Source organism: Budorcas taxicolor, chromosome 7 (genome assembly GCF_023091745.1).
Source record: "Budorcas taxicolor isolate Tak-1 chromosome 7, Takin1.1, whole genome shotgun sequence".
NCBI lineage: Eukaryota > Metazoa > Chordata > Mammalia > Artiodactyla > Bovidae > Budorcas > Budorcas taxicolor.
The window spans coordinates 45,953,541-45,976,550 of NC_068916.1; the positions used below are offsets into that span (position 1 = coordinate 45,953,541).

The 23,010-nt window shown below is 37.6% G+C and overlaps 1 protein-coding gene across 1 annotated transcript in view; it reads left to right on the forward strand.

The window, feature by feature from the left end:
• PCBD2 (pterin-4 alpha-carbinolamine dehydratase 2) overlaps nt 1-22,582 on the forward strand; it is a 42,848-nt gene extending 20,266 nt beyond the window's left edge. The window contains exons 3-4 of the mRNA XM_052643565.1: nt 20,861-20,941; nt 22,333-22,582. Of these exons, the coding sequence (XP_052499525.1) occupies nt 20,861-20,941; nt 22,333-22,428 (177 nt within the window). The 3' untranslated portion in view covers nt 22,429-22,582. The remainder of the gene's footprint in view (nt 1-20,860; nt 20,942-22,332) is intronic.
• The last annotated feature ends 428 nt before the right edge of the window (nt 22,583-23,010 follow it).

Sequence of the window (23,010 nt, forward strand, 5' to 3'; positions counted from 1 at the left end):
CCTTCCTAAACTGTTTTATTCCCCATTATCCTTTGAGTCATCTCCCACATGTTATGATTTGCACACCTGCAGTTATAAAATTATTTTGGGGTGTCATTATATCATGTTGTTCACCAACTTTCCAGCATTTATAAATACAATAATGATTCACTGTAAATCAAAATAATTTACAGGTTACAGAGAATCTGCTCCTACAAAGAAGAATTGACTGATGAATTTCTTTAGTATCCTCCCATTTGAACATGGGTCCTTAAAAAGAAACTGGTAACAACATATTTCTTTGTATTTGTGAAAACTGAGCTCACAGAGCAGAACTGAATTAAAGTGTAAGTTCAACTTTCTGGACATTTGTTTTTAAGACATGTAAACAAACATAAGCCAATTAAGAAATAAGCAACATCTCTTTCGGAATCAGTAGTTGTAATTGCCTTAGTACTAATCTTGCTCCTGAGTGAGAGAATCCTAAGCATGGACTGCAGGTGCGGTGAATGCACCTGGGCACACGGTCCCTGAGTGGGCGTGTCCGTTTTAAGTTGAAACTCAGAGCAGGGGCAGTTTCTGCTCTGTTGGTAACCTTTCTGGAGGGAAGTCCATGAGCTTCTTTGAGCCTGAGCCTCACCAAGGAAGTAGAATGGTGGCCAAGAATTATTATGCTGAAAAGGTTGTGGTGATGGAAGAAATGATTAGGAGTGAAGATAAAATTATATATATTTAGTGTGTTACCAGGTGTAGTCAATCACATAACAGTATAAGAAAATACCTTAATGAACAATTTGGAAATACTTTTTTATGTGTTAATTACACATCTCTCTTTAAAGTTTTGCACTTGGGATAAATTTAGCTCCTGTGGTAACTTAGGAGCTCTTCTTATGAATCTGGATTGCTGTTCTGTCTGTGGAGAGAAGGGGTAAAAGTGTAAGATGAATATGTTCAGCACCGCCCACTCACACAGCCTCTCTTGATTGCTTCCTCCCTACCTCCTTTACTTCCTGCCAGGTCTTTATGGTTGACTATCTGCCCTCTTCCACCGAACTGTAAGGTCCTTGAAGGGCTAGAGTCTAGGAAGGTGGTTGGTAAGTGTGCACAGTCCATACTTTCAGAAACACAGTATTAGGGAGATTCTGAATCTTCTAAATATGTCGAAGGTTTTGTTTTCAGATCCAGTATGGAAAGCAGAAACATAAGAATTTGGTAACTTGTTTTGCTGACCATGTTCTCAGCCTTCCATTGCAGTTAGTAGCCCAGGTATGATTTTGTTTCTGAAGGTGTCTGTGGACATTCTCAAGGGGATAGGAATCGTGAGATTGCTGGCGATGAGGCTACCCTTGCCATGTAGCCATCTTCAAGATTTCTGTATTTAGTCTGCAAAGGGTCCAGGAGCTGCATCTGTCCAAAGGCCAGAGATGTAGCTTTAGAAGGGTGATTTTGAGAATAGAAATAAAACTTATTGTAGAAGACCTACTTTTTTCATTGAGAAGTGTTGTTTCTTCTCAACTCAGAAATGTATTAAATCCTAAAATAATCAAGGAAGTACACAGTGTCGACTTTTCTCACTCATTAATGCCATATTACCTTTAAGTGGTTTATATATGAGAGAAATGGCTAATTTAAAGCCAAATGAACCAATTTTATAGCATTAAATATATATAAAGTACTTTCATATGCATTGGTTTATAAGGCAGTATTTAGCTTGGTTCTTTCATAAGTAACAGCTCACTGGAAAATGAAAACTTTTATTAACTGCTTTTTTATTCAGAATTTTTTTAAGCCATGCGAAATAGTATCATGTAGTTGGTTTTTCAGATTATAATATGTGAGTAAATTATCCATTTCTTATAATGAAATCCTCATTTGGCAAATTTTGGCTTTTATAATATAGTTGCTATTGGTGAACAGATATATTCATTTTACATGAAAAAAGTTTTCAATTCATCAAACATTAAAAAAATGCATGTAACTTTTCCTTCACTAAATTATTAAAAATAAGTTTCATTTCACCAACAAGGACTTTGTTATAATGAGACCATGCTATAAATCTAATTTTGTAATATTCTGAGTCTGTAATTAAGAGTGAGTTCTGCTGGTAAATGTTGGGAAGGGCAAAGAAGAAAGTTATAATACATTGCCTATTTACAAATTAACCATTACCTGCCAAAAGCACATCAGACCCACATAGCGGACATCCGCTAATCCAGTGGTTAGCCGTTCCGGGCTCTAATGCACACTGTTTTACACGTTAACGGTTTTGAAGTTCCAGGCCAAAGCTGACCTTTCACATGTGCTCCGTTCACAGTAGGAATCTCCACTCACTGCTTCCTGTCAGAATGGATTATGGTGACACAGCGCAGGGCTAACTTTGGCTGCAATTAAGTTTTTGATCAGAATTATTTCGTTCACAAACAATCACATTTGTTAAAATGTTACATCTGCCCTGAAAACCACTGGCAGCCTCTCAGTTTATCAGTGTGATGTGAGTGTAATTCTTCATTTGTTTTTCATAAAATGGCAAGCCATCTTATGTATTTTTTTTCCTTTTGCTGGTTTCTGCCTTTCATTTCATTGGGTTTGGAAGGAAACTGTGTCTTGAAATTAGTATGAATCTGCTCGTAGACTTTGGGAATTTGAACGGTTTTGGTGCGGAACAAAATTATCCAGTTGAGCCAAGACTCAAATATTATTTCCAAAGATTGTTAGTGGTGGTTCTCTCCCTCACATGAGGAAACGTTTTAGCTCTGTGAGTGTAGGGTTCGAGGTTTTGATTCTGGTCTGCAGTTCCTGGAGTGCTCATGCCTATGATGTCGCTGCCTTTTAGTGCTGATCGCCATGAATGTTTCGAGGTCCATCACTACTGCCGTAGCTGCTGGGTGCCAGAGTGAAGTCAGCGGTGGCTGTCAGCCTTGCCGCTCATGGTTCTTTGACTAGCTTTCAGAAGTCATTTTCTCACTAAGAAATGGCAGTAGAGAGATACAGAAGTAGGTTTTCCCCTGAACTGACCATTTTATGTCTAGTAGGGTGTGGGTATCAGTGGGATTTTTGAGTTTTATAGCTGATTTTCACTCTTTGTCAAGTGTTTGTCACCCTCTCGTGAACCTCCCACTTTGGAGAAGACTGTTTGCATGGTAGTTTTGTGTGTTGGGTGGGGTACTTTGGGAGCACAGTGTATTAGAATTTGACTTAGAATGGAAATTAACCTTTGACTCACTTCTGTGAGGGTAGAGGCAGAAAAGTGGTGCTGATCAGAGGTACTGTGGGGTGGAGGGGGAAGAAATAGGGTTAGGAGGCTGTGAACTCAAGGATATTTAAATGCTGTCTGAAATTCAAACATTTTGTTTGGAAGTTTTAATTACTTTAATATGTATATACATACACACACACACATATATTTAGAGTGCTTTTAAAGGAACCTATTACCAACTTTTAAAAATTGCAAACCCAAACTATTTCCCATTTGTTTTGATGTAAACAAAGTCATTTCTTACCAACTCATAAAGTTACAAGTGGCCAAAGAAAGGTGTTGCAACAAAAAGAAAAAAATATCTCTTTATTTAGCTTTAATTTTTAAAATTTTAAAAATAGAGCCTACCTATACTTCTTATAATAACTTGACCTTTATTTTCTCTCTTATCAGATTTGTGAGCAGATTTTTCTTAAATTCATTATTATGTTTTTAGTCTTTCTAAAAAGTCTTATTTGGATTATACCTGATCATATTTTCTGCTTAAAGGAAATATAGTGGAAGAAAATACTCAATAGTATTGAATTTTGAGAGAAAACACCAACCTTGAACCTTCTAAAAAAGGCGTATATGTGTCTTTTCATTGTCATTAATCAGTATGGCCCTGCCTTCTTAGACACTGGTACACAATAAGAAGCTGGTCAGATGATTTTCTTATATTCAGGTTTTGTTTTTTGTTTCTTCTTCTTTTTTGAGATTCTGAAATTTTTAGAACCTTGTATCCATAACCTGTAATGCCTAAATATGTGAGGGTCATCTTCTGGGTCACAGGAACCTTTATCATTTTTGAAAAGAGTTTTACCTGCATCTGAGGCAGTCAGGAGAGAGAGTGATGCAGAGTGCCCCAGTCTGCCAAAACACAGAGACTACTTAAATCCTGTGCAGCATCTACCATGTGTCAGCACAACCTCTAGGCCTAAAACTTTTGATGCATCTAAGGAAGGAAACAGAAACTCATAAGAAAAACAAACACACAAGAAGGTTCAAAATTCTCTGTGAAAGGCTGAGACAGGTTTTTGTAACTTGGTGTCTACTCTCACAATGTATGAAACTGAAAGATAAATTGAACACTTAACTACCTTAAAGTTTTACTGGAGCTTGTAAAAACACTTCTGCCTTCCCAAATAGGTCGTTTATGCCACACAGAGAACTCTAGGTTCTTTCCTGACTACCATGAAGAAACAAACTCTCACTTCCTAAACAATATGGTTGCTGGCCTAGGAAAACCCCAGTCTGTGCAATGAGAAGAATCTTTTCTATGTTTTGTTAATCATCAGGGAACATAGCACTTACCTCCTTATGCTGGTTGTCAAGTCACAAAGTGGGAGGAGCCCTGCCGTCACCGGTCCACCCTCTTCCTCCTGCAAGAGGAATCCAAGGCTGAGAGGGAGGAGGAGTGTACATTTTCCTTTCTGGGTCTTTCTGTGTCACAGGACTTTTCAGGCTCTTTTCCATAACATACTGTGTGAGTCCAGATAAGATTTGAAGTTAAAGCAGCACACCTTTTTTTCGTAAAGAAAATGAATTCAGGCTAAAAATTGTAAGGCATGCTTTTCTGCACCTTGGGGATTCAGGTCCTAGCAACTCTGACCCTGTTGGTCTCATGGAGGATGGCTGTTGGCATTGCTCATTTCTCTCAGAACCACCCCCAGTTTATTTCTGGTCTCATTCCCACCCCCCAAATTTACAGATCAGTGTATTTTTTTGTTTGTTTGTTTTACTGTAACTCTGGATTTGCAACTGGCCATAATTCTCAAGATTTCCATGAAGAATACAACTCAGACCACCAGGGTAGGCATGGCCCCCAGTTTTCACTGGGTGCTTGAAGAAGATTAGGCAAACCAAGAGGGTAATGGAGACTTTAACTTCATTATGAAACTCTACCAATATTAGGATGCAGATCATTTCAGAGCAGTACTCTGTTTTTTAAGCACTAAAAACAAAAACATAGAGAGCTCTTTTGTATCCTGACTCCTGGGCCTTCTCTCTACCCCTCAGTGAGTCCTCTCCTGGGCAGATTGGGAGTTATGTGAAAGTTGGGTAGTGGGAATTTTCCTGGTGGCCCAGTGGTTTGTGCTCTCACTGCCAAGGGGCTTTGGGAAACTAAGATCTCACAAGTCATATGGTGTGGCCAAAAAAAGAAGAAGGTTGGGTGCTGTGCCCACAGTCACATGTGTGGCTGGGAGAAATATTTGAGGGTAAGACCTCAGGTCCCAGAGAAGTCTGCTCTGGGGATTGATCCTTCCACAGGGCACACTGCCTGCATGTGGGAAGATTTGATGACAGTGCCCCTGACATTTCCAGTTCGGTGGGTGGAGTGTCTGTTCTACCATGTGCAGTTGTCACGGTTTTAACACTGCAGGTGGTGAATACCAGAACTAATCAGTAGCTTTAACAAATACTCAACTAAAGAAAAATCGGTTATACAAGCTAATGTTTTCACTGGACTTTGGGGGTAAAAGGGGTTCAAAAAAAAAGACTTCTCATTTGTTGCATAAACCTCCAATTATACAGTTCCTCAATTTTGCCTCCTCTGAAACTTCACAATGTGTATTGGTAAAGCATTCAAAGATTCTTTTCAATATCTTATAATAACCTATAATGGAAAAGAATCTGGAAAAGAATTATGTATGGACACACACACACACATATATATGCACAACTGAATCACTTTGTGTACAACTGAAACAAATTTACTTCAGTAAAAAAAGAATATGTTCAGAAGGCTTTGTTTAGAAAGATATATTTTTATACGTGTCTCTGATTGAACCATTTACATGAAATAGTTTTTATAAGCGAAAATTACCCATTCTATTTGGAATTATCCATTCTATACAGCTTCTAAAAATAAGACCATGGAGCCACATGGGAAATGAGTAGGATGCTTCAGTGTTATAAGATGGTTCAGGATCCACAATAAAAGAATCCTATCATGACAGTTGTGGGGAAAAGGGCATGAGGGAAAAAATGAAAACAAAATATAGTGATTTCTTCTTTTTCTAAACTTTCTATAATACTTTAGTTTTCTCTTACAGTTTTTAGAATAAAAATTACAGGAAACTTGGTTTTGCTATCGTTAGTTTTTAGGTGAAAGCAAGAAGTGGAATATAATCTGACGCTGGAGATTGGTCCTCAGCACACATGGAGCGCTCGGAGTTGGGCATCCTCGTGTCCGAGGCCCAGCCTCACTTTTTGTTAGGTGCCTGCCTCCTCCTGGGGCCTCAGTTCTCTTCTCTGTGAAATAGGAAGGGTCAGTCTGTTTGTGGAGTTGTGTAAATGTCTGGCCTGGAGTGGTGGTTTTTTTAAGTCCCCTTTGGGTTTTTCCCTTTCCTTCTTTATCCAGATTGAAACAGTGAGAATCAGTGGTATCTCAGCCCCTGAGATACACTGGGATTCCTAGACAGTGAGAAGTAATTATGTTCAGAGGGTGCTGCTTAATCAGAAAGGAGTATATTCAGATGTATTCAAGTAACTGATAAAGCAATTTATGGTTAATGCTGAAATCATCAGAAAGTAATCAGAGACAAACTGTTTCTCATGTCTATTAAGTGCTGCGGCTGTTGTTATTATTTTAAAATCTATTTTTTGGTTGTGTAATTGTTTATAGTGTTGTGTCTGTTTTTCCTGTACAGCACAGGGACTCAGCTATACATATATACACTTTCTTTTCCATAAAGATTCCCTTATAGTTTGTCACAGGATAGTGAATGCAGTTCCCTAGGCTATACAGGAGGGCCTTGTTGTTTATCCATTCTCCATGTAATAGTTTCCATCTATTTAGTTTGCATAATCCCAAACTCCCAATCCATCCCTCCCCCACCCTCTTCCTCCTTGGCAAGCACAGGTCTGTTCTCTATGACTGTGACTCTTTTTCTGTTCTGTAGATAAGTTCTTATTTTATTTTTTTCATGGAAAAACTTTATTTTAAATATGGCAGCACTTGTGTCATATTTTAGAGATCACATTTAAGTGATACTACATTTATTTTTCTCTTTCTTACTTCACTTGGTATGATAATCTCTAGGTCTGTCCATACTGCTGCAAAAGGTATTATTTAGTTCTTTTTATGGCTGAGTAGTATTCCATCGCATGCTGCTATTATAATTAGCTAGCAGTCTTTTTTGTTGAACTTCACTTTGTGTGTGAGGGCACTGTGCTGTGTGATTGGTACGTCATCTCCCTGTATCCAGATGGGGGAATCTCAGCCTAGGCAGGGCATGTAGCTTGCTCCAGGGCTGGGTCTAGAACACAGGTTTTGAATTCTCGGATTGATATTCTTTCCATCTCATTGTATGCTTCTGTTACAGTAGATGTGTTTTTAAAATGTTCATTTCCTCTGCAAAACAATTTTAAAATGTAAATAAGTTAACCACACTTTATCTGTTTCCCTGTTGATGGACATTTGTTTTTTCTGATGTTCATTACTACAGTGAGTTTTGTTAACAGGCATCCTTTTATTTCCCTGTGGACAGGTGTGAGAGTGTCCTTAAGGTATAGATCTAAAAATGAAATTGCTGGGACAACCTTCTGGTATACAGATTAATAAAAAATTAAGGTTCAGGATTGCGTGAAGGACAGGACTTGGAGACATTCGCACAGAAGCCCAATGACAAGGCTGTTTGTCATTAAGAACCCCACCCATACATGAAGCCAGTGAAATCTGTGGTGACCTAAGCCCTTAAGACTTCAGAGCAGTCGGAGCTGATTGTGAAGTGGCTCTGGAAATCTGGGGACGGTGTGCGTAAGGTGCCAAGATAGAGCACAAGTGGGGCCTCAGCCCACATGCTGAGTACTTTAGGGCGGAAGAGATCCACTTTTAACCGAAAGTCACTGTTGAGATTGCTGACTTGGAATGTCATCCATGATACTGCAGATTTGTAACTTGCTACCTTACATGTTTATAAATGTGCAAAGGTTAGGTTTAAACTCATTATTTTATAAATGTCTATTGCCTGAAAAACGATATTCCAAAAGGATATTTTCCCTTTAATTTCTCAAATCAAAAAGCTCCAGATTGTGATAGAAATGTAACTACTTGCTGTCTCCTTTCCTCTACAGATATGTGTAGGTGAGACTGAAAAGTGGTGCTAGTCAGGTCGGTTAGCTTCTGCACATTCGGTTACGGGTGGACTTGAACTGGGATGTAGTGTGGACTTGAACTGGGATGTAGTGGAGCTGGGGTTGGGATACAGATGCTGAGTATCTGCTAGTGCTGTCTTACCCAGCTGTGTTTAAGTAATCTCATTGCTTTCAGTGGAAGAATCCTATTTTACTCTGGTCTTCATGGGCAAAGATAATTATATATATTTGCCTGGGTAAGCAAATCGATCAACTTGTAATAAAGTGTATCAGACCATTTCTTTGGCAGGACCAACCAGAACAGTTTGTGAAACAGAGCTGTTTCCAATGGAGCATGGAAAGCTTTGAAAATTCTCAGTAATAGCAGAAAGCAGTATTTGAAACCACCCTTAAACAATTGTTTGTTTTCTTCTTTCCTAACCAAGTTTATAAAAATTTGGTCAGACAGGCGTTTTGTTTTGATTTAAAATATTTTCAGTGAATTGTTATCTGCTGAATGCACATGTGTTCCTGTACTTTTTCTTTCATGACTGAAATTTAAACCCTTCCCTGAAATCCCCCTGAAAACCTTCCTCTGCCCCAGTAAGGTTTGCGTATGGGAGGAGGGTGAAGGGATTGGGATCCTGGAGAAAGCTTGCCATTTGAAACCTGCCCGTGCAGCTGTGTACTAGAAGTGCCTGTGGTCCGTGCCGTAAGGGCTGTTCGTCCTTCTCCTCTACCGAGACTCCTCACCCCCGAAAGACGTTGGTTAATGCGGGCATCTCACCTTGGGTAATCAGATCGTGAGTGCCTGTGAAGCATTCGTAAAAAGTTGGCTCATAGTAAGCCACATAACTTGTTTTAAAGAATTACCTCTTCAGTGACATTATATATATTAAAAAAAAAAAGCCCAAAGATTGTGGTTTATAACACCACACCTGGTCCACATTGTACTGGATGAATCCATATTTGCTTCGCTGTAAATGATTTTGAGGGTGGAATTCTTGGATTGTTTTGTGTCTTGTAAGCCCTTGACATTGTACTGGTACCTGTGTGCACACAAACCTCCTGACATGGGAAAGGCCAGCTCAGCCTTCCACTGAAATGCAGGTTGGCTGCATTTATTCTGCATGTTCTTAGAATGAGGAAATGATATGACAATAAACAGAAATGCCCTTGCTGAAGAGAGAAGGGAAGCTGGTGTTTATCTGGTCAGGTGGTTTAGATTAGCCATGATGCGGCTCTGTATTATGTTACTTTAAATCATTGTGTCCCAACAGGACATAAATTATGAAGATTGTTACAGTATGTTTCATCCTATGTAAGATCAACAAATTGGAATAATTTTTTTATAGGAAAATCACAGTGCTTTTTGGCAAGGCTATTGAAGCCTTTAATTTGACTTGAGTATTTCTGAAATATTATTGCCTAATATATAAAGTATGATTTGCATAAGGTATGAAATAATAAACTTTTAAAAACAAAAGGGAAGAAATTCTCTTTAGCAGTTGCATCAAATCGCAAAGTGCTCTCACTCCGTCAGGATCCGTATGCTTTCTTTGTGCTTGTGTCTTGAAGCCACTTTGTGGTCCTTTCCTCTGATGCAATTGTGAGTGGGATTGTGAGTAGGATCTTGGTGCAGAGATGAAGCTTTGCTGTGTGCTGCCTGCCCACCAGCCTTCACCTGCACAGAGAAGGCAACTGCTCTGGGGTGGAACTGTATGGGAGCCCGCTTTAAGATGGAGAAAAACTTTCCCGTTTACATATGTCCAGGAAAACAAACCTTTTTTTTTTTTCCTTTCAGGACTTTGTGAATTAGTAAAAAAAAGAAAAAAAAGGCAAAAAACCAACCTAAACCCTAAAACTGTACTTGATCAACAGCTAAAGTTAAGGTAATTTATGTAAGAATATTACAAAAAGAATTGATTTAAGTAAGCATTTATTCTTTTAAATAATTCTTCTCTTCATTACTGGTTTTCTGAGTTAGTTGCCTTATTATGAATTTTAAACACAGAGACGATTTTTCATTTGTATTCAGGATGCATCTAAATTTATTTGGCTACACAGAACAAATTTTCTAGATTAAAAAAAAGGCATGAAATTACTTGGTGTGGGATTTAAGCAAATTGGAGCTTTTTCAGTGTCCCACAGTAGCACATTTTCTACATGTTCTTATCAGACCTCCTTACACTTAGAGTGAGCTTAAGAAGTAGTAGAGCCTCTGGTTTACAGAGGCGGGGAGAGGTGAGACAGATTCAGGATTTGCTCAAGGCCATAGAATGAGACAGGGCTGGGGTTAGAACTTTTTGGAATGACACCTGCCCCCTCCCATCCCCCCGCCGACGCCCGGCTCCCCAACAGACCTTGTGATCTTTTGATACCAAAAATAGGGTAAGTGCTAAGTTTTTTCTACTCTTGTGCCTTAGACCTTGATATTTTTCTTTTAATTCTTTAGTAATACTGTTTAGAACATAAAACCAAAAAAGTCCCTAGTTTTCATCAGTAAGGGTAGGAATAGAGCTCTCCTTAAGCCTCATCATAACAGATTGAGGATAAACTCGGAATATACTTGTGGTTTGCTTCAGCGCAGTGTCTGAAGACTGACAAGTTCATGGACCTTTCCAAGTTCATAACCTGTGTGTGCACTTTGAAACAAATAAATACAGACGACTTATGGAATGGTCTCTATCTGCACCGGGCTTCTTCAGGATTGGCATCGTTTTCTGAGATGTGGGTCTGGCAGACTGTTTTCTCCCAGTGATTCATTGCAGCCGTCTATCACTGGATGTCCTCTGTGGAATGATCAGGATGTCTGATGGGGCTTGAATAGTTGGGTGATATATTTTTCCTACAGAAAATATTGGCAAGTGTTGCTGAAACTGTACTTAAAAACTCTCACAAGGAGACTTGATTCTGTTTAAAAATAGTGAAAGAAAGGATAAGTATGAATTCACTGATGCTGTACAGACCTTTTTATACCATCGGATATTTTATGATGTGAAGTGGAGTGAGACTATTTTACAAAATGGATACTTCTTGTAGAAAATGTATTTACTGTACCATTAAGCCAAATTAGATACTACTTTGTTTCTTTAAAATACTTTTTGAGTGCCCCCACCCCCAGATGGTGGGGGATCGGGTGTTCTTTTTGCCCTGAGCCCTTATTTTCTTCCTCTACCCTTTTGGTTATTGTTACTGGATCTTGACTTTCAGATTAATTTAACACATCCAGTTTGGGCAGAAAGAAACCTTTTTGCCTTTTCTCTTTTTAAAATTAAGTGCATATATATAAAAAATAAGGCAAGGCAGTTTCCCATCAGATATAAACTGGAATTATATCGTGTAAGTACTAGTTGCATTTATTAAAAGGAAACAGTTGATTATAAAGAAGAAAACATAGGGAATAAACTGCTATTTTGCATATTATTCCATTTAAAAAAATGTATTTGGCCAGATACTCCCCATATATGGTTTGGATGCATGACATTGAAGCCTAGGGATATTTTTTCTATATAAATTTGAATTTTTATAAATTTTATGATGATCACAGTATAAAGGAGTGTAAGTTGTAATTCTTAAAGGGTTGCTAAAACAAAACAAAAAACTTTGGTAGTCCCTCCCATACTCGCCCTTTGTAAGACTCCTGAAAGCTAACAAATATGGATTATCAGCAGATTAGGGAATAAAACCTCCAAAAGAACTTTTCTGAGGCAACTGATTGGCAATAATGAATAGCAGCAGTGAACAGCAAGGCATCAGAAGTTATTTTGACGTTGGTGAACTTGGTGTAAATGACTTTTACCGTTGTTTCTGTCTGCTTTAGGGGGAAAGGATGGATAGAAAACTGGTGAAAAGTGCTGATTCCAGGAGAGCAAAACTAACGGATTGTGAGAAATTCTAGAGGGAACTAATCAGACTGAGCTGTTCGTCTGCCCAGTAGTAGCTACTGATGACATGGGGACATATAATTTAAATATACGTGCAGAGGAATTCGGAAATGAATGGTGTCTTTTCAGGGAAAAGGTATTCTCAGTGAGTGATCGTCTTGGTCAGAATGTCTTTCTGGCACAGAGAGCTGTGTGAAGCCTGACTACTGTAGTTAGAGAACGTTCATTGAAAATAGAACAGAAATGAAGGGCTCTTAGATAAAATTGTGTGTACAGGTGTTTATGTTGCTTATCTCCGCTGCCTTGAGAAGAGTGGATTCATGCTAGTGGACCTCTGTCAAACAGTCATCTCCCTAGCCTGGGAATTCAGGAGGTGTTTACTAATGTAATTATAAATCCTAATTCTGCAAAGAAAACTGTTTTGCACCTTATGTTTTCATTTAACAGTATGTATTGAAGGTAGTACTGTGTAATTAGCTAAAAGAGCTGCCTATTTTTTCCAAATGGCTGTTTAAGATATTATGATTATTGCAAAAAAAAAAGGTGACTGAGGAACTTATTTTTAAGGCTCTAAAAATATTATGGTTCTGTGAGTACAGCTTTCGAAGGTAATATTTAGAAGTATGTGCTATCTCACAGGTGGTGTACTTATTGCCAACAGCTGAAAGGGCACTAATTCAGCCTAGGGCACAGCAGAGCGGTCTGCTCATTCAGTAGCTCGTGGACGTTGTCTTAAGAGCCTGGGGAAGCCAGTTTAATTTTGGAGTTGGATATTCTTGGCCTGCGTTATTGGAAATGTTGGGCTCTGCAGTGGCTCATGTAAAAGACAGGTAGACTAGAGGCCCTGTGTTGGTGGGGGTTGTCTGCCCCAGACACACACATGCTGGACTGCCTAGGGCATGGTCCTCAGGTAAGGCCTTTCGTTTGGCTTCTCAGGGAGATGTGAGTCACCTGCTTGGCTAAGATGCTTACTGACAGATTGTCAGTTCCACTGGAAATCTTCTTTTGAGGGTACCCACATAGAGAAACAGTTTTAAATATGTTGCTGGTTTTCTCAGCCTTGCAAAGGTGAATTTCTTTGGTCTTTCTGTTGTTCTTGTACTGAGTTTTAAAAGAAATTCTTCCCTTCCAGAGTGTAGGCACTATAATATTGAAGTGTTGGTGGTGATGATAATTAATAGTAGCATTAACTGAGCACCTAGTAGAATGCCCGTCTTACTGTAAAGTGTGCTACATGAGTTATTGCCTTTTTACATATGGGGAAACTAAGGCTCATTTCACATGTTAAGTAATTTCTCTGAGGTCAAATAACTAGTGAACAAAAGAGCTAGACTTGAACCTAGGTCTCTGACCCTGAAGTCTCTGCAGTTGACCACTGTGTCAACATACCAGTGACAGTTTGGAGAAAAAAAACATGATCGAATACATCTTTGGTTGGATCTGCTCTGCACATTTCTTGTGTTGTTAATTGAGAATATTCTTCTGTTGCCTGCAGATTAAGATCTGATGTTCTCTTTGCAGCAACTAAAATAGTTGCCCATGTTTTTCAGAGAAAGTCATTATGAGACATGAAGTCATATTCTAGGGCAAAGAATGCCTTTCCAAGCAATGTTTATGTGATTGATCAGTCATCAACACCAAGAGAAGGTCCTGTCCTGTGACATGTGCGTGCTTGGCAATGATCTTGCTCTGCATTTTGCTTAATAATTTTCATTATTTTTAATTAAAGTTGAAGAAGTGCAGACTCTAGCTGAAATTAAGGTAGGTTGTGTTGCCGGAATCTGGTAATTACTTTAATTGATCACAAGATAGTTTCCTTGATCACCAATTAGACTAAATTGCCGATCATGTTTCAAGACGTGAAGAAATGCCCGAACTGATTTATGTAATAGTGTTTTCATTTCTAATCAGACATAAATATCATTTCCTTCCATAGCAATTGTATTTTATAAAAAAAAAAGGGGGGGTTATAGGCCTACAAACATGAAGGTGATTCATAAACAATAGAGTTCTAATTCATTGAATTAGTAAAGGAAGTATTTAGAGGCTTAATGGAGATTGTACTGGGGAAATTACTTTGGAGTTGCTGGTGCTCATTTTCTTAGTGGGAGATGTGTTCTTTTTTAGTGTAATTAAAATAGTCTATAATCAAAATATAAAAGGCAGCTGACTTAAAGAACATACCAAAGAGAATTGCTCTGAGTAATGACAGATTCATATTGTAAATATGTGCTAGAAGTTAAGTCTTAGAATTTTAATAAATCATACATATTATCTGGACTGAAGCTGTGTTCTAAATTCAGGGTGCTGGTAAACATTTCACAGATCAGTACAGGGTTCTGTTTCAGTTTTGTGCATCTGACAGTCTTTCATATTTTCATGAGTAAACTGAAACAAAAGGACCTTTAAGAAAAATTAAGGTTCTCAAAGAATACTTGATTTGGGGGTTCATGGAAAAATCTTTTAATTGCTGATGGTTTGGAGATTTCCAAATGACAAACTTCATTGGCCCGATTTACTGTGATTGTAATGCTTACATTCCTTAAAATGGCAGAGTGACTTAAAAAGTCATACTTCATCATGCATTCATGGACTTGTTCATAAAATGTTTGTAATTTGCAATAGAGGAAAGACTGAAACCATTATCAGCCATTATATGCTATTTGTTGGACATATGTTTGTTTGAAATGGCCGTGGCTCAACAGAATATGGCTCATAGACAAACTATGCTGTAAATTGGCACTAAAAACCCACCTAAACAGGTAGGCATATGTTAAGAAGTTAATGTGAGCCAAAATATTTTAATATGAACCAGGTTACATACATTGCAGGATCCCAGTTCCTTTCACAGTGAGACCTTCATTTGCATGGTTTCCTCATTTTTTCCCTAGCCAGCTTTAAAAATAGGTCATGTATATATTGGTTCAAAAATTAAAAGGTACCAAAGAGTATAGTAAGCCTCTTCCTCTTCCTATTTCTGATTCTTAACCATCCAATTCTCCCTCTCCCCAACTCCCATCACTCACTGTTACCAGATCCTTCTGTATATCATTCCAGAGATATTAATTCACGTGGTTTCTTTTCTTTGCTTTTTATACAACTTATAGACTCTTGTTATCCATTTTTTTCTTATTTAGTAATATATCTTGGAGGTATTTCTAGTCAGAGGATAAATAGTTTTCTCCTTCTTCTTAATGGCCGCATAGTATTCCAGTGAATAAATATACCACAAAATATAGTTTAATCAGTTCTTTATTGATGGACATTTGGCTCCTTCAAGCCTGTCACTGTTAAAGGCTGTGCTGCAGTGACTGTTCTTGTAATTTGTGTATGGGTATGTCTGCAGGAAAAATTCCTAGAAGTAGAATTGCTTGGCTGCAAGGCATAATCGTATTTTCCTAAGGGCATAGGCATTTTTAATTTTGATCTTGTCATGTTCTCTTCCATAGTGATTATTATATTAATTTATTTTCACCAAAAATATATGGAAGTCCCTTTTCTCCTGTACCTTCACTAGCAGAATATTATCAAAGTTTTTGATCTTTGCCAAACAAAAGATTTAACTTAGTTCCCCAAACCCTGACTTGTTGAGATAAAATTGACAGATAACTTAGTTTTAATTTGTATTTCCATATATGAGATTAGGCAATTTTTATGTTTAAAAACTATTTGATTTCTTTTCTGTTAGCTATTATGTCCTTACCCATTAAAAAAAAAATTGCATGTTTGGTCTTTTTCATATTCATCAGATCTCTTTACATGCTGAGGAAATGTGTACTGCAAATAAAGTTTGTTGTTTGTCTTTTAATTTGTTGATTTTTATTGTCATACAGAAAAACGTTTAATGTAGTAATCTTTTTTTAAGTAGTGGTTTAAAGTTTTCTCCATGTAGAATTTATACATTTCTTGTTAAGCTTTACTCCTAGATAATTTTTGGTGCCATTTTAGGTGGGAACTTTTCTTACAGTATATTTTCTAATTCATTGTTTTTATAAAAAGACTATTGACTTTTGTGGGGGTGGGGGCTTATTTATTTTCTACTTCAATGGGAATTCTTCCAGTGTTTGTTAAGAAAGATGTTGCCTTTTGAACTGAGAATATATTCTCTCATTTAAGGAGGAGCCCATATGTTTTTATTTCATTAAGAGTTTTCATGCATAAAAAATATTGAATGTATCAAATATCTTTTTAGAATTTATAGAAGTCATATATAATTTTTCTCTTTTGATTTATTAGTATGGTAAATTATATTGACAAGTCCCCAATATTGAACTGTCCTTGCATTCTTGGAAAAAATCCTGTTTGCTCATGGTGTTTTGTTCCAGTATACTCAAAGGTTTATTTATTAGGATTTCAATTAATATGAAATCTATAGTTTCATTATTATGTACTATCTATGTGAGAATTTGGAGACAATGTTATTATAGTTTAAGGAAGTAATTTGGAAATATCCTTCTTTTTCTTTGCTCTGGAATAGTTTAATCAGTATTAGAGTTAACTGTTCCATATAGGTTTGGTAGAATTCCTCTGTGAAATGATCGGGAAGTGTTACTTTCGTGTGTCACTCTTAGACACATTTCTCTTTTACACTTTTCTCCTAAAGTTTTTTAATTATTTAATTTTTTTCTCTTCTAAAGTCACTTTTGATCATTTTTATCTCTCAGAGAACTATCTTGTTTATTTTTTAAAGTTTATTTGTATCAACTTTGTTCAAAAATCATTTTGTATGTTTTAAAATTTTTCTCGTAATTGTAGTTACTTCCCCATTCTCATCCCTTTACCGTAGTTTTAGTACATATTGTTTTTTAGCTCTAGTGCTTATGTTTTACACCTTTAAATATACATGTATCTTTAACATTTGATATTTCAGCTTTTAACGATTTTTTAAACTTTCATTTACCTTCCCTATTTCTGTTTCTTTCGGCTCTTTTAAATATGTATTTGTTTATTTGGCTATGCGGGGTCTTAGCTGTGGCATGCGGGGTCTTAGTTGTGGTGCATGCTCTCTCTGGTTGTGGTGCATGGGCTCCAGCGTGTGTGGGCTTAGTTGCTCCATGACATGTGGGGTCTTAGTTCCCAGACCAGGGGTTGAATCAGTGTCCCCTACATTGCAAGGCAGATTCTTAACCACTGGACCACCAGGGAAGTCCTTTTACTCTTTTAATAGTTTATAACATTTATATTTTATTCTGTAAGTATAAACTCCCACAATTGTTTTAAATGTATTTCTAGAGCTGAGTGAATTTATTACTCATTGCCAATACTTTTGGTATAGTTTCTCCATTAAACTCTTAGTTACATATATTTCATCCTTTAATAAAAATTTCCTTAAGAAGGGTGAATGGAAATTATTCCCTGAGTTACTGCATTTAAAAAATATATGTCCTCTGCATTAATTTCAAGCAACGGTTTAGCTGGGTATAAAATTCTTCACACTTTGGTTTCCTAAAGTCGTTATAGGCATTGCTCCTCTGGCTTGTATGTTGAATGTTGATATGTGGGAGTTTAAAGTCAGTAAGATTCTTTTCATCATTATAGGTGAATTGATCTTTTTGACTAGATGCCAAAAGGATTTTTTAAATCTTCATAGTTCATTAACTTTACTAGAATGTGTGGAAATGGATGAATTCTTAGTCTATAGATTTAAATTTTTTTCTTTCTGGAAGTTTTTCTTGAATTAAATCTGCAGGGTTTTTTTCCTTTCTTTCTTCCCTTTTTTTTTTTTAAGTTGTTCTTTTATTGACAACAATTATCTGTAAGTTAAATATACTTCATTTTCTGTACTTACTGTTTTCTAGTTCTTATAGACTCTTGGTGATTTCTACTTCATTTGTCCATTTTCTCAGTCCTGTTCTCTAAACTTATTAGTTGCTGGTGTCTGTTCTGCCTTGGGCTGTTAGCAACTTTCTTTGATGGAATGGTTTTAGAAAGCCTGGGCATTTAGCTAGCTCAAGGCCTTTAGATTCCAAGTGGCATCCTGGTTACAAGTAGCTAGGGCTATAAAAATAAATCTCTGAAAGAAGGGACAGATGCTTTTCACGATTTGCCAAGTTTGCTGTTTAGTCATATTCCTTCTTAATTATATTCCAGATAATCAGAATTCCCCTTTGAAGTTTTGCTTTTTCCCTCTCCTTGCATACTCATCTAACTTCCTTGCAGAAGTTATTTTACTTTAATTTGAATGTGTACTGATATAGATGTTTTTAATTTATAGATTTAAAAATAAATATTTGGAGGATTATTTGGTTCTGTTATAAGGAAGAAAGATTATGGAATTATCTTTTTGCTCCCAGAGCAGATTGAATATTCTTTTCCTAAGGAAGAATTAGGAGCAAATCCTGTGTAAATAGTTTATTAGGCTTTGTGATGTTTTATTGAATATAAATATTAGGTGACAGTTGACGGGAAATATGTAAAAGCAAGGAAAATACAAATTTGGAGAATCTGGATGTGCTTTTTTTCTGTTAAGCATTGTATGTAGATAGGGTAGATGCTTTTTCTTTGATCAGTGTACCTCTAATGATATGGCTGTTCTCTTATAAGTCCTATTTTTGATGGGATAGATTTTGCTGCTATGCTGATAGCAAGCTGGGTGGTCAAAGATTTGAGGATCACTTCTGACCATGTTCAGATCAGACACTCATTCAGTCCATTTGGCTCTTGGGCAGTGTTAAAGTATTCTAAGCATCACTTTGGACCTTCCTGGATTCAAAGAAATTGAGGCCACAGGGCTTAAAAACTTGGACAGGGACCCACTGTGCCCACCTGATTTCTTGTGATTCACTTGTTTTCCCCAGTCAGTGTGCCTCAGAATGTTATCCTACAGTGTATTATTCATCTGATATATGTGTCTGTTTCTGCTCAAGGCCCATGGGAAAATGAGAGTGCCATTCTTCCTAGAGACAGCAACTAGAATCTTAGATTCTCAAGACCGTAGGAGGGCTTTTCACTTATTGTTATGTCTTGTAAGGTTTGTGGTATGCAGTTTGGCCAGAAGCTGTAGTAGTAGCATTGAGTCCATTAGTAATCTTTCACTCTGTGCCAGGTGCTGTGCTGAGTGCTTTATATCCCCATCTCTTTTTTAAAAACTAAAATAAGTACGTGAGCTTTTTATTATTATCCCCATTTTACTGAAGAAAATTGAGGCTCAGGGTTAAATCACATGACAGTTGAGTAATAGAATTGGGATTTGAATCCCTGGCTCCCTGGCTCAAAAATCCATGTCCCTAATGTCTGTATTACTGTGTCTCGGGGGTGGTGATATGATTGTAAATCTTCTAAAGCTAAGTGAGAATAAGGCGTTAGAAGCAAGCAGAGTAAAAATTCTCATAATAATTTAGTACAGGTTTACTCTGTTTTAATAGTTAAAACAAACTTTCTCATTCGACTTGCCCCTTCCCCCTCACATAATATGGAGAATCAGATTGAAATAAGAAGGGGTGGGAGAGTGAATATTGTTTGCCCACTGATAAGTCCATGCATGGTTAAGTGGATTTTTCTTGAACTTCCTTCCTTTTCTTAGTAGGGAAAACCTTCAGGCATTTAGTGTCAAAATGGAAATCTTCATCCTGAATGAAGTCTATTGTGAGATAAGAACCATTATGAATGACAGAACTGTTTGAAAATGACATCTTCCATATTTCTGTTAACTTGGAAATGTGCTCCTATGTCATTTAGTGATTCAAAAAACATAGCCCAACTAACATCAGATTGGTTTTTCTGGATAGGGGTAAAGAAGTTAAATATTTATATGGCTATAATGGGTACTGCCCTGTGAATTCCACTGTAACTTTATAATTAATGTGCCATTACCTTAAGAGTCTTAGCAAGTATTTCTGCCTTCTGGACACGAAAGAGACAAATTCTTCTATTGTTTGCAATTACCCTCATAAAAATTTGAAAGCAAGCAAAGCAAGCAAAAAAGAAAATGTTTTTCTTTCCTCTCAGGACAAGTTTGCCTTCTGCTTAACAAAATTAGGTTTGCACTTTCCCAGTGGTATGAAGTCAGGTCCCCACTCAGGCCTGTGGCTGACTCTGCAGCCGTCTGCCCCAAGCGGAGTGTTTTCTCTTTGAAATGGCAGTGCTAGGCAGTAGCAAGAAGATCCCAAGCCCTTCTTTTCTGTTCCACTCTGGGTGTCAGTGAAAATAGTCTCTCATCCCCTTCTGTCCTGCCTGGGAGGTGGGATGGTGGTTCACTTCTACCAGAGCTTTTGCTTAGGACACACACTCACATTTTCCCATAGTCTTTGTGGTCAATACCTTAGCAACCCAGTCACTAAAAACAAAAGGAGCAGTGCTGCAGGAAAAGAGACTGCTAAGATTTGGGGCCAGGTACACTGGCCCCATTTGAGAGCCAGGACATTTGAGAGCCAGGACACTGAGTTGAAGGGAAATTATTCCCTGTTTTATAGTCTCATCCCGAGGACAATTAAACAGTCCAGACAGGTCACTGGGTGAGACCAATTTCCCGGTTTGTTTATTTGAGCCTGAGTGGTTTTCACCATACAGCAGCAGGTCACAGTCCTGCTACACTGCTATCCCACCTCTGTGGAGAGCACTCCCTTATATTATTGATTCTCCAGGCTTTCCTAACCATGCCTTTATCGGGTCGCTCTGGGGTCCCTCTCAGGTCCAGGGCACGGGCAGTGTCAGTCATCACTTTTGACTTCGTCTTATGCAGGCCTTTGGCTTTATGTCCCGAGTTGCCCTACAAGCAGAGAAGATGAATCATCACCCGGAATGGTTCAATGTGTACAACAAGGTAACTGAATTGCCTTATTTTGGGATCACTTTAATTTTGGAGTTAAGAAACTTCTTTCTTCCTTGCTTGTCATCCTGTGCAGCTAAGTGTCATTGTGCTTAGGAAAATACTTTCTTCTTCTTTCTCTCAGAATCCCTGTGTATTATTGCAGCTTAGTAACAAATTCAGATCTACTCAAAATAACAATGATTAAGTTCCTTATTTTCATGCTTGTCTTCTGCTGAAACTATGAAAGTGAAAGTGAAGTTGCTCAGCCGTGTCCGACTCTTTGTGACCCCGTGGACTGTAGCCCACCAGGCTCCTCTGTCCATGGGATTCTCCAGGCAAGAATACTGGAGTGGGTTGCCATTTCCTTCTCCAGGGGATCTTCCTGACCCAGGGATCGAACTCAGGTTTCCTGCATTGCAGGCAGACACTTTAACCGCTGAGCCACCAGGGAAGCCCTGAAACTATGAAAAACAGGCCGAATTAGACTCCTGAATTAAGCTTGAATATCAGTCATGTAGATAACATTTTTTAAACCCTCTTAAGGTAAATTATTGAAAGAAATGGTAGCAAATCAGAAAGATATGGGGTTTTTTAATCTCATTGAAATCAATTTGTTCAAGTAAATTCTCTATTCTCAATGGGAACTGACCTTAACAGCAGGGGGCACAGTGAGAAGAATCAGGCTTGCCCCCAAAGTGTCCTTACCAAAAAAAAAAAACAAAAACCCACAAAGTGTCCTTACCTTCATGGTCATGCCATGTGGAATTTTCTTATCTACTTTCTGTGAGGTTCTATTGTCTCTTGAAAGTCCTCTTTGAAAAAATAAAATTTCATGTTTTTGTGATTTATTGCAATAATTCAGAGGATGCAGGTACCAGTGTAAGCTCTTATTTCCTAGTTGCCTCTCTTTACCCATAATTTTGCTTTTGCTTATTAATTGGTTTGTCAAGAGGCAACAGTCTGTTCCTCCACTGCCCTCCCCAAGTTTTCTAATTTGGAAATGGACTTTTTTAAACATGGTTGCTAAGGTATTACATTTGATAGCTTAGTTTTTCTCAGTGGCCTGAAAAGAGTGTAATTAAAGTAATGGGAGTTAAAATGGAACTTCAATCTCTCTCTCTCTCTCTTTTTTTTCTCCCAAGAGTCAAGATTTAAGATTCTGGCAGCTCATTTGCCCTTCTTAGGAGAGAACCTTTTTATCCCTGGGTGGCTGCTGAGTTCAGCCTGGAGTTTACTGGGTTTTGGAAATGCATTGCTTATTCATAATGTAGTATTTTCTAAATCATTTAATCTCCCCAATTCTCAAAGATAAATATTGAGTAATAGATTGATTTCTGAACCACCAAAGGAGAGTACCATGAATTGCAGCTCAGGGTTTTAAAAACTGTTTCTCTTTTTGTTAGGTCCAGATAACGCTCACATCACATGACTGTGGCGGAGTGACCAAAAGAGATGTGAAACTGGCCAAGTTCATTGAAAAAGCAGCTGCTTCTGTGTGACTCCTAAAATGCATGTAGAATCTTACGTACACATCTGGCTGCAAGGGACATTGAAGGCAATTTACATGAATAAATTAAGTTATAAATTTAGTTCACCTTTTGAACTATCACATTTTGTAAAATCAGTGCTTAAATAAAAATGATTTAAACTTGAGGCTGAGGTATTTTTCATTATATCTAATCACATATATAAGGTAAATCAACCCAGATAATTCTACTAATATTTAAAAAGACAAATAGCATTCTTAGAGATTAGAAATGGATATGCAGGAGCATTCTCATATGTGGAGGATTCTCATATGGGCGAGCATTTTATATCCCAGAAATTCAAGTGATTATGGTGACTTTACAAATGCATTGTATTGGAAAGCAGTTGTAAGGTAGCAAAAGAACGATGAACTCTGTAGGTAAAGGGTTTAACTGTATGCAAGGATTCGCATGACACTAAAGTTGATTTGGAGTTTACCTGTTGTTGGTACTTAAGTAGTTAATTAAGTTATAGAGATTACATAAATTAGTTGAGCTGTCTGTGTTTTATCCTTCCTTTTCAGAAAGGGAGAAAGAAGACAAGTGTCTTGTTCA